General features: G+C 34.7%; 1 protein-coding gene across 1 annotated transcript in view; it reads right to left on the reverse strand.

Annotated features, from left to right (window-relative positions):
• The window catches only part of LOC128681060 (uncharacterized), a 41,477-nt gene extending 28,538 nt beyond the window's left edge, over positions 1 to 12,939 (reverse strand). Inside the window, exons 1-2 of the mRNA XM_053764619.2 lie at positions 12,477 to 12,939; positions 1,210 to 2,960 (exon numbers count right to left, since the gene is read on the reverse strand). Of these exons, the coding sequence (XP_053620594.1) occupies positions 1,210 to 2,903 (1,694 nt within the window). The 5' untranslated portion in view covers positions 2,904 to 2,960; positions 12,477 to 12,939. The remainder of the gene's footprint in view (positions 1 to 1,209; positions 2,961 to 12,476) is intronic.
• Positions 12,940 to 13,231: the final 292 nt, after the last annotated feature.

The following is a 13,231-nucleotide window of genomic DNA, read 5'->3' on the forward strand; positions in this document are numbered from 1 at the left end:
TTGTGAGCTTGAAGAAATTAGTTTTTTGTTCAACTGCATATAGCCACCGGACCGTCAGCTCACAGATTAAGGAGATTTTTGAATAAGAGCCTGTTTTACCACTTGCTGATAAAGCATCTGAAAGTCTATATATATGTTATAGTCAATCCTCGAAACTCCGGCGCTCCTATGATTGACTGGTCAATCCTCAGGTCTGACTTAATCAATCTGGTCTTAATCAAAGCCCAAACAAATGAAGCTTTTCGGCCTCTGACTGAAGAATTTTCGTCAAACCTAGGAAAAACTAATTTGGTCGGGCAAACGTCAAAACTCAATTTAATGAAATCAGGGTTTGACCATGAAATTATAAAATAATTTACAGAGAAACCATAGCTTGCTTGCATGAACATCACAAGTTTAAACTGGTTTAAACTGATTTAAACGTGTTACAAGTACAGTCGACGTTTGACCGAGTCTGCCAGTCGCTTCTAGAATCGACAAGACAAAGCCCGAAACAGATTATTTTACTTTCGACTGAAAAGTTAGGAACTTCTAGGTTTGACTAAAAATACTTTAGTCAAAGGCCAAAATTGGAATTTATTACACCATGATAGGCAACGAAAACGTTCCCAATGAGGGTTGACGTCAGATGGCCGCCGCAAAATATGGGCCAAATAAATAAATGGAGTAATGATAAATGGAGACACGAGACAGACACAATGCGTATTCATTTGTTTAAGTTACATCATACAATAACAAGAGCGACTTAGTTTGATTGAGCTGGTGATATTTAAATGCCGGACCATCATCTTCAGCGCCTAGACAATCCAGTAATTGATTATTTTCTGCAAAACATATCAATTCTCGTTGTAATCTGCGCTGTTCATTTGTTTCACCGTTAATTTCAAATAACAGTGACTGACGACATTTGTCGTTAAACAACTTTTTTTTTGTCATAGATATATTATATAATAAATCTATAGTTTTATCAATCTAACTCAATAATGATTAACATGTATAAGTGCAGATCCATAATTTAGTTACCTTGCAACTGCTGTTATATTTCGAAGACATTGATTATATATAATTGATATATTAATTTATTTTGCTTCTTTAAATGTCTACTTATTTTCAAGTACCGATATTTGCATTATAACAGACCTAAAACACAAAAGCCGTAGTTGATAAACTATTATTGCAATGGCACAAATTGTAAAATTAAATACTTACGCATTGTCGGTGACGTCAATTGATTCGTCCAGCTCGCCAATTGTGTCAAGTGAAGCCCCGGAGCCATCTTCCCTCGTTTCTGTCGGAGGCGGCGGCGGAGGAGCGGTGGGCCTAGTTAGGGGTGGCTCGGCGCACTCTTTAAACTGGGGCTTAGGCACAAAATCTATAAGCCTCGGCAAAGCTTCTGGTGCAATACTGTCCTCTATCTTATCTACATTATTCATCTCCGCTTCAGATCGCTGCAACCATGTCTCAATACAATTCTTCTTTGTGGGAGTCAATAGAGGTTCTGGTACCGGCGGTGGAGGTATATCTGGTACTGGTATTGTTCTCGGTTTCTTTTCACTGGCTGATCGCTCCACTTTTGTATTTCTAGGCATTGGCTTAGGCTTCTCTGGGACTAAATCTGGTTTATTTTCACTCGTATTTGTTTCAGTTGCCATATTTGTTTCAATAGTTTTCGTTTTATTATTGACTATAGTATTATTATTGTTATTATCGTGAAACTGTAGTTTCTGCATTGTTAATAAAGTTTCTTCAGATAGCTCTGAACTATTTTCTTGACCACTAATAACGTTCGCCTTTTTAATTGTTTCAGAAGTTATCAATTCTTTATTTATTTCGTGTTTGTCGACCGGACGTTCTAGAAATCTATTCGTAGATATGTCTTTTAAAATATTGGAATCAATATTTTCAATACAATTTAATACTTTCTGTATATCGATCGTTTTGGGTTGCATCGTAGGTGTAGATGGAATGCTGTTTTCCACAGAACTTGTTATGGAACCCAATCTATCAACCACCGTAGATATTGAACTGCCAGTGTCGTCTGATTCCGCGTCTGCCAACAATACACATCTTTCCCACTCATTAGAAAGTATGTCAATGTAAACTTCTGCCTCTGGGGGCATTGCTTTACCATCTGACAGACGACGCACTAATCGCCGGACTTCTTCAGGAGAACCTTTTTTAAGATATGCAATACTTTCTTTATTTTGTCGGTGGATATGACTGTCAAAGGAAGACTTTCGAGATAATTTTGTCAAAGTATTATAACCGTTATGTCCATTAAGTTCTTTTTCATTGATCATATTTCCGTCATTGTTTACGCCATTTTGCTCTCCAACAGTATGAAGAGTGGGTTTGTCTTTGAATGAATTTTTTTTGCCAAGTTTTCGAGGGGGTACTGGAGGCGGTAATGTAGTTGGCCTACATATGTCTGTAATTTGTTTATCCCCCGAATTACTGCCGATTTCCGTATTACATTTATTTTTATCTGTTTTCCCATCAGGAGTAAAATGACGAACTAATAACGTCAAAGACTCATCTGAATCCTTTAGCCGTCGTACGCAGTCTATTCTCGTCAATTCCGATACCGATACCCCATCTATTGCTAAAATCTCATCTCCAGGTATTAATTTTCCCCATGGTGCACAAGCATTTGCAGCTGGACTGTTTTCAGCACATGATTGCACCAATAACCTTCTCACTTTTTCTGCAGCTGCAGAACCACCCTCAAACTTTAGACCCAGTCCCAGTCTCTCTCCTTTTGGCCTTTTCACAATAACTTCAGCGGCTCCAGCTGCGGCTCCTACAGTAAGGACAGTGACGAAGGCTGAGTCCCGCACCGCTGGTCGGCCCTCACCAACAGGGACAATGGTGACAAAGTCCTCAACTGCCGCCTCAGTCGCCATGCCGCGTACAACGCGCGCCCGCGCCTATTTCAATCACCGATATCAGACGCGATGAATCTGCAAGAGAAAAATCTTGATAAGCATACGTAACTAAAACTCTAGTTACCTATATTGATTTTCTTTACGCGTATGAGTGATGACATGCAAGAAGTGTGCAGCGCATAGCCTCTCTCTTTCATACGTAGTTATACTGCATTTAAACATGCATGCAGAGTCCAAGCTTAAAATTATTTTTATATAATTTCTTTATCATTGATCTTTTTTAATTTACATTTTAGTATTATGTGCCATAGTAAAAACCTGTTTGTAAAGATATTCATTTTTGAACAAATAATCAAAACATGTTTTTATAGTCAATGGTTACACCTACATTTTCCGCCTACCAACTTAAGCATGATCGTTGAGAACTTTCGTCGATCAATATGAAAGTATAACGAGCGTGTTTGGGAACGTATTGACCACAAACAGTCGCATCATGGCCCGAACTGGATGTAGGTTAGTAGTACCAGAGGCGGCGCTGGCGCAGCGTCTCGCATCGTCAGCAGTCGAGAACCGGCGTATTAGCATATCGCCCCGGGCTGAGGACCGTTATTCCTGTGTCCCGTTTCAAAGGGCCAGTGCCAATAATTCTCACGGCTCTCGACAATTTCCAAATTAAGCCTCCATTTCACCGTGGATTCTGCGAAACGTGATATCTTCGCTTCGTGATATGAGTAGTTGTATGGTAATGAAATTTATAATAATGACAGCGATTTTGCTGTGCAAAATTCATAAGCTAATGAAAGTCGATGTTGTAGAAAACATAAACGCGCGGTTTCTAAAAAAATTTACAAAACTTTGGTCATACATAACATTTATAATATGCTGTATATGTATTAGCTACAAGGATGTTAATATGAAAACTATACCAAAACAGGGCAAGAATAAATTTAACGCATACGAATACCATAGCAATTAAAGTATAATTAATAGAAACATACTAACATCCACATTTACAATTCCGGGTTAATTCAAGTGTTCAATTCGAGTAAATACATCATATCGATCACATACATGACATGACATACAATGAACTGCAGTTCAGGTTACCCTGTGTTAATCTGTATTCAGCGGCAAAAAAGGTGAATTTTCAAATACATTAGGTAGGTCAATGTGCAGTAGACTGTACAGATATGGCCTCGCTGCTCACAATTCCAAAATGAGTGCAAACAAAAGTCAGCGTTTTCCTTCCAACTGTTGTTAGGCGCTGCGTAAACAAAGAAACGTTGCATCGCAAATGGTATTGTTTAGCGATATCTCATAATTGAATCTTTACACCGTAACCTACTACAATACGAGAGGTCACATCTATTGGAACGGTGTCTTCATAATGTGAACGGTACATACACGGGTACTACATTCTTAATTGGACATTCGCTATTCAAAGCTTCGAAATTATGCATACTCAAAAGCGTAATTGTATGAATAACGGATATTCCAAAGAGATTATCATATACGAATTGGATAGACGTGTCGGTAAGTATATTGTACATAAAAAGACTAATTAAACAATTTATTGCAGTCACAATTTTAATATTTCTAATTATGTGATTAATTTTTAGTACTAACAAAGTGGTAAAAAGTAATAACTGAACTAAAGGAATAATTAAATTCAAGAAAGCAATTACCTATTAAGTATGAGAAGATAATAATTAGGTACTGGCAGTCATCGCATGTTCGTTTTATGCTTATTTGTTGAAAGGCCGTTTAAATGCAATTTTCATTACTAATGACTATGGTAATTGAACGGTTTGAACCTTCCTAACAAAATTCTGACTGTGTATTTGTATTCTACGAATAGAAATCTGTGTCAATATCAAACTCTCCTCTATTTCTCTGTTTCAATTCTGATGTTATAATATAGTCATTCAATGTGCTTGAATTAAATTACTAAATTAATTAAGTATATGTATGTACTTATTGATTGATTGTCTTATTTATCTCATAATAATTTTCATACTTTTAGAAACATCAACTTATATAAATATTCAAATGTATTCGTATTTATCACGATACGTGAGATTAATGTGGAATTCCGTTATTCCACTATTCGATATGTCGTAATATCGTCATAATAGTTCATAAAATATAAATTTATTCGTAATCCGCACGCTATTAATAATGAAACTTTTCTCTTTGCGTAAATCATCACTACACTACATTACATCAATGAAATAATTTGTGATCAAATATTTTTTGTATTTCATTTGTAGGAACATACTGAATACAGTACAACTGTTAAGAAACTCGCAAGATGCATACTCACTACTTACGAATTAATTGCCAGTAAAATATTCCATTGCCGTTTTGCCGGTTTTTGTGGAATTGTTGAAATAAATAACGGCAATGTTTAAATACATTTTCATTAAAACGCAGATTTATAAGGAAAGGAAGCTTCTTTAATAAAATGCATGCCAACATGCAGGTATTTTACAACTGCCGCAGACATCTTGCGTAGGTATGTTTTAAAACGCAATAAAACGTAAAGCCAATTACACAGAGCGTGCACAACTGGGTGAAAAATAACATTGTTTTTTAAAACAGCTCTTGAATTTTATATCAGTCATATTCTGAAGGTTAAGCAACAGTACGTAAATAGATATTATTAAAGTCACATTTAAGTGTGGTTTCAATTTTTCATTGTTTTTAGAGATTGTCTCAGAACGAGGTCACCGAAGATAAGTGGAAAATGATGTCCTTATAACTTAAGTTGTTTTCTTTACATACAAATGAATATAAAATGGAATGTATAAGTAAGGTTGAAGTCGCATTGGAGGGCCAAGAAAAAAAATGTAACAGAAAGAAATATTTCTGGAATGCATCAAGCATTTCAGAAATATTTTGTTCTGGATCGTATCAATTTTAATCTTTGTATACACAACAGTATGATTGGTGGACCAGTGCATTTAACAGGTAAAATCGAAAAGACAGAGAGGGAATACTGAAAGAGATGGAGTAGTACCTTTGCCCAGCAGTGGGTCAACATGAATTAAATAAATAAAGAAATAGTCATTTCTAGCACATTAGACGGGACGGAAACTACACCGGTTTGACTGGGTTGCTTTCTAATGGTAACCACAGATCCACTGCTGAAAAAACTGTCTTCTGAAACTTACCATGATTGTTGTCTATTCTTATCACGACAAGTAGTGATTAGCACTTAATACCTCTTTCCACATTTACTCAGCCTTTACAATGAGTAAAGAAATAAGTCTGAAAGGTCTGATATCATACTCAGATAACATTTATCACTTTCACATTATCTGTTATGCAAACTCTGCTATCAGTTCAATAGCCATTGAGATTTTATCAAGCAGTCGATAATACTTAATTATTATAATGCATATTACTTAGAGATGTAATATAAATCTATGCATTTTAAAGTATTTTTTTATAGAAATAATTCTAGGCTTATTATTTAACTACCGACCCGTCCTGACTTCGCTTGTGTAAAACCATAATAAATTATATCCTCAGGAGTTTTTGAGTTTATCGAATACAGACAGACAGACGCGACAGGGGGTCATCTTTTTTATAATGTTTAAGGATAAGGATGTAACGATATGCTATTTCTAATGAACAATAAATATACTTACTCTAAAACAAATGTAGACTTATTAAATGTAATGTTTGGGTGGGACGCTATTCGTATAAGCAGAAATTAAAAGAATAGTATTTATGGTTAGTTTTGCTTTGTATTCTTTGAGCCAAATATGCAATGCATGTAAAGGCAAAAATACACACTACTTAATAGTTTTTGCAACAGCAATTGGCGAGCGATTGCACGCAAGATAATATCTAATCAATTAGATTACTTTGTACAGACAATATGAAGAAAAAATACTTGAAATATGTTTTAATAATAATAGAACATAAACTTATTACACAACTACACGTAGTATAATATTTAAAATGTTGATACAAGTAGGTAGTAATTATATTATTACAGGGTTATGAATATTTGTGTTAATAAAATTATGAGCATAGATTTTATATGTAAGTTTATATGTACTTCAGGTATAAATGTGTCCGTCAAGGTAATCTTACTATGTGTATAAGAAGAAGAATTAGGAACTAACTACTCTCGTATCTAAGTATTAAAACTTTACTTTGTCGTATCAGGATTTATGCAAGTAACAATGTAGATAAAACTGCGAGGTGATTGCTCTATTCTTGAGTAACTGCAAATTTGCAATACTAAACGAATTTCGTGCGCCTTCTTCAAATTAATCGAGACGTTTCTACGGAATTACCACCTAATTGTTTCATAACATGATAACCACGTTCTTAATAGATTCAAATTCTGATCAAAATATTTTATGTGCCATGTATTCTCGTGTTATCGTTTCATTGATGTATTTCTTTTCAATCCAATCAATCAGTAAATGATAAAATGATAAAGTTACATGCATACGAGTATATTCCAACTCACGCACACTAGTAAATTATATATATAATTTAGTATATAATTATAGATATAATTTAGGTATTGCTAAATTTGCGTCCAGCTCTTTGTGGCATATTTTACCTGTAAAAATTCTACGTTATATTTGGTAAATATATATTTACAATAACCTTAATCAACTCTTGGTTGAGTAACCAAGTCTTCTAGACTAGAGTTAGTCTAGAAGACTGAGATCCCTGAAATAAAATACAATATTTTGAATTTCGAACCTAACAGGTAAAGCTGGCTGCAAATGATTTAACAACTTTTCGTTGGTGTAAAAGATGATACCTTTGCAAATAGAAAAAATATTAACGTAAAACCTTATGTATTAACAGTTTTGGCAGTTTTGTTTGACTTTCGAACCTTTGACTTCAATAGCGCGCAAATAGTTTTACTGATTATATGTTTTTCTGATTTCATATTTCATAAAAATCTCTTCTACCTTAATAATTTTGGCGACTGTTTAAATAGGTTAGTCGTTAAATCACTTTTTTTTTAAATTTCGTATAGACGTAATCTACATAGGTAAATTATAAATAATTTTAATCATTCGCATTTCATACGAGGTATGTACGTGTGTAATACTAGTACATTAATTACTTTTATCCTATGTAACTTGTTTATTTTAATTAACAATTATCATACTGAAATTAGTAGGATAGGTAAGTTACCTGAACTAACAGTCACCGAATTGAAATATTTTATTTTTATATTTAAGTAGATGATACTGAAATTAAAAAATTTAACATAACCTACAACAAAAAGCCAAAGTGTAATAAACATTCAGCGTATACAAACAGACAAAAGAACTCCTTTAATAAGCCAACAAATCAACGTGGGAAATCTACGATGTCGCTAAAATACTTTCCTCACATCAAGGGTCGTCCTCTTTTATATTTATCGCACACGAAATTGAAATAAGCCGGATAAAATCTTCTCTTTTGGTGAAGCGGTCCCACAAAAGGCGAGTGGTCCAGACACTATCTAGATATGTGTCGACGAAAACAACCGACAGAGGGCGCGCAGACGATAGCGGAGCATCACGATTGCTGATAGCCAAAATTAATGGAAGATTCACTCATGCTTTATAATATTAAACGAACACAGAACAATATGTAGGTACTGATATCATCCCACGACTGCGTAACGACTCCTCCGTTTCCGTGGGATTCAACTTAGAATTTTCTTCTGTACACTAAGAGCGAGGCTATCAATAACAGAAAAAAACAAATTTCATTTACCATTCTCTCCAGAGGTTATATATATTCACTTTATATATTCGGCAAGAACCACGCAATCTAAAAATGGATAACTCATTTTAACATGAATGGGAAATGCCACAATGAGACGTAATAATAACTGTATTCTTTATTAAATCTTAATACCTATAACGTCCGGTGTCTGGTCAGATAGATGCAAAACAACAAATTTAATAAGACGGCCTCCCGCTGAGCAATATCGCCCACGAGCTTACAAAGTGAATATCATTATCCGAGATAAAGGAACCATCAAGTTTTGGAATTTGCTTTAGAAAATTTTAGACAAGCGATATATCATCGAGAAAAGAAAATTGGAGAGTTGAATCTTTCCATCATAATCGATTAAAGGGCCGTGAATCGGACTGTCCTCCTTATGATAAATGAAACGACGATCTCCATTTGATTACATTGAATCGTTTTCTCGTTTTTCTTATCAATTTTAATTTTTCCTTGACTGTGTTATGTAAATGAAATAGAAATGGTAATTTGAATGCTGCACGTAGCATTCAGATTACCCAATATGCTTTTTCACAAATGTTTACTAACATTATACAATGCCATTGAAATTTTGCTTTTAGGTACCTAAAGTTTCAGAAAAACCTTCATACAGAAGTTCTAAATTAAGTAAAAATACATGTAAGAAAAATAATATTAAACACAACATTTCTTATTTTCGTGATAACTAAAATTTTCGCTGAAGCCAACTCATTGCTTAGGTACGTTAGTTTCACAATTCATCGCAAATTTGGTCATAATTTATTCGAATATAATAAAATAATTCAGGTACTAACTGAGTGAAAGGATTTCCAAATGAACGTTCTAAAATATCTATAATTCAAATCTATGAAGCGTAACTACATGAATCATGTCGTTATGCGGGATCATATAGCAAAAACTTCATTAAAATAATATTTAAATGGTCATTATGAGCAGTCGGTGGGCGGGAGTCATGACATCAGACATACCGCTCGTCCTAAGAGAACGAACGTCTTACAAGGTGTGGGTTTGTGAAAACCTACTGGGGGATTGGGGATCACTGGAAGCTCAGTCAGCCCCGATGATAGAATCAGCATACGCCATCCATGGTACAATAACATTTATCATGTTATGGAAAACTGTCATTGCAACGTAAAAAACGCTGCTTATATCATATTTTAGTGCTACACTCTGACGTGGTAATATCACAGTAAGGTAAAAGTTTTTACGTTACCTACAAACAATACAATACAATACAACCTACAATAGGTATGTACCTATTGTAGGTAAGTAAAATACAGTTTATTGTTTCAGAAAACATATTTCTTCTTTTTTGTTTTTCATAGCTTGAAGCTTTATCTATGTTTTGATATGACAGACTAATTTAATTATTTAATTTATGACATCAATAATAATGAATAAGTTTTATAATTTATTGTTTAATTTAATTTATAAACTGGTGGACTATTTGTCTGAATAAATGAGAGTTTATTTTTATTTAATTTTACTTTTATATACTGTGTGATGTGATTATTTTATACTTTGTGTGACTTATTCAATATATTCCAAGTGACGTCATTCTTCTATGACTTAACCTCTGAATTCCATCGCTGGACCGCTACAAACTGGTATCTGACCCAGGCCAATGACTACTATTAGATTTGAATCGAAAACTATACTTAAAAAATTCAAATCATGAATGGAATCGATGATTCCGTTGTTCGAGAGATTTATTTTCAATAAAGGTTTACTTTATTCAACACCTTGGGTTAAATACTATGCAAATGGTACTGCGAAATGCCAAGTGGTTACATTTGTATACTAACAGCGTTGCACTGACGCCAGCCAAGCCCCCACAACCTACATCAGACTAGATTCCATTTGAATAAGTTCAGTTTACTTCATATTTGCCTTCTATCCTTGTATTTTCTTAAGTCAATCACAGAGTTTCAAAAGCATAATATTTTAATTGAATTATTATTGAATATAAAATTTATTTGTCGAATCATCTGACGACAATTATAAAAATACCTTATAGAAAGTCACAATGTAAAATGATATGGTAATATGAGCAAATGGTATTATTGCATAATTAAAACGTATTTTTTTTTCAAAACCTTTATTCTATTATCTTAATCTAATAAAACTTCTTGATCATTTTAAATTTCATAATTTCAACTGTCCGAAGGCAAGAATAGCCGTCCGAATTCTTTATATTATAGATTAATAACGAAACGTAACACCTATTTATTATTCAATTACAATCAATATTTTGACCGATGAGTGAAAGTTGCAGACTTATTGGAAGTAAATATTCGTTAATCAACAACAAAGTCGAGAGGAAAGTTTGCACCTGAGTGTAATGATTATCCAATTTAAATCGTCTAATTAAGGTAACAAAGCGGCCGGGTCACGGTATCTGTGGATGCTTTCACTCGTGAGCAGATCGGCCATTTGATAATATTTGTTGTGTGGGAAATGTCGTCGTTGTGGAAAATTAAGTAATAAGCTACATTATGATTATAACCTATGGCCTATTTTTTTTAAAATATTAAGTATTTTTAATCAATGTCTCTCTCAGTTTAACCTAGGTCTTGGATATATAAATAATCATATTTATGTATATTTTATAAAACGTGGTATCATTGAGTTAGTATTCCATAACACAAGTCTCTCTCTAACTTACTTTGTACGGCTAACTCAATCTGTGTGATTTGTCCATATAGCTATATTTATTTTTTACGACCTCTGTGGCGTAATAAATAAATCATCATGCCTGAGTGTTACATGGCCCCGGCTTCGAACTCCGGTCAGGTCAAAGTGGACAATAATCTTTTTTAGAGATTGATCTGGATCTTGGATGTTCATCTATATAATAAAATGCATATTATGTATGTATAAAAATATAGTATCGTTTATTTATATCTCTCGAACTTATTTATATTTTAAAAAATCTTATAAATTATCTAAGAATACGATTGTTTATTTAAACTGTTTTTAATCTTCTATAGAAGAGACATGGATTGTTAAAATGTCAATTCTTTTTCCATAGTGAAGCCATCTTTAATCTCGTAAGATAATACGGAATGACAAATAGCACGGAACGAACGAGAGATAAAAATAAATAACCGATGAGTTCATTCTTCACAGTTACTTCACCAACTAGATGTTTAACTACCACAGTATACCTCACTGATCAACATCAAATATAAACTAAAATGATCACATCAATCGATATATATTCAGTGTAGATACATATTAGAGTTAATTAGAATAATAGGTAAAAGTTATAAAAAACCGCTATATTGTTTGACTTTAATTTACTTGATTACTATTGTCAGAAAATATCATTAATCATATGTTTAAATTAGTTACAATATAATGTATAGATCAAAGATACAAAGGTATTCCTTAAACAAAATGTTATTGTACCTAGAAAAATTTCAAACAGGAATTTAATGTAAATGTCAATTCTTCTCTAGTGAAGCCGTTTATTTATTTATCTTTTATCTTGAATCTAAAATAATACACAGATTTCAATTCAGTAACCAAACGTCATAACTTAATGTTAGACAAAGCAAGTTCCTAAGGCGGGCGGAAAAACAGGAAAGGGTGCAGGATAGGCGGGCAGTGAGGCAGTGAGCTGCGACAGGGGCAGGGGTGAGGGACGCGGGTGAGCGGCTGGGACGCGCGGGATCGCAGCCTCGCCACCGGCCTCTAATCTCATTAGGTCCCGCGCACACGCCCGCCTGTTGACCTTACCCGCATAATTTTAAACCACACACCTTACATTGTTTACATCGCACCTTACGAGTTAAATCACCGCATATATCAAGTGAAATTTTCACTCACCCAAATTTCCAAATAGAACACAAGAGTACTTCAGTCACGCATTTACAGTCAACCAAACACTGTTATAAACGTCCAACACTGATGCAAAACATAGTTAGTCCATCGTTCAAGAATTCGCAATGTTGTAAAACTCGATTGCAACGGTTCAAATGCGGTGGCGCGGCTGTGGAGACGGGCGCAGCGCACACGAGCGTCGCGACGTCGGCGGCGCAGAGCGGCGTGTGCGCGCGCGCCGGCAGTGGGGCCGACCGGTCGCAACCGGGCCGCGCTCTCACCGCGCCGCCACCGGCCGCCCTGCCACTGTCTTGGCCATAATCGCACTTGACACCGACCACCATTCGATCTTCAAGAAAGTTTCACATATCTGTGTCATCTATTCGAGAGGAATTTCGTATTCGATCAATAAAAATTTTCCGCGAAAATAACAGAAGTATTGCACGACAACGCACTCGCTCTAGTGACAAGAAAGAACACAGAATCAAATGTGTCAGTATGAAGCCAGGTCAACATTTCTAATTGAATTAGGTAATTCCGTAACACTTCTTCTGGCTTCGCTATCAAGAGGAATGCGTACTGCGATTTTACTGTACGTGATTGAAAACTTTCCACGAAATATTTAAAGGTGCTGACAGACTGAAAGACAGTGAAAGTTCCACGATGCCAATTCTCTACGCAAAGATAATAATCGCGATAAAACTAGTACCTATCCACCTTTCCGTCTTGTCATGCTGCGGGCATTCACAGTTAATTCAATT

This window comes from Plodia interpunctella, chromosome 2 (genome assembly GCF_027563975.2).
Source record: "Plodia interpunctella isolate USDA-ARS_2022_Savannah chromosome 2, ilPloInte3.2, whole genome shotgun sequence".
NCBI lineage: Eukaryota > Metazoa > Arthropoda > Insecta > Lepidoptera > Pyralidae > Plodia > Plodia interpunctella.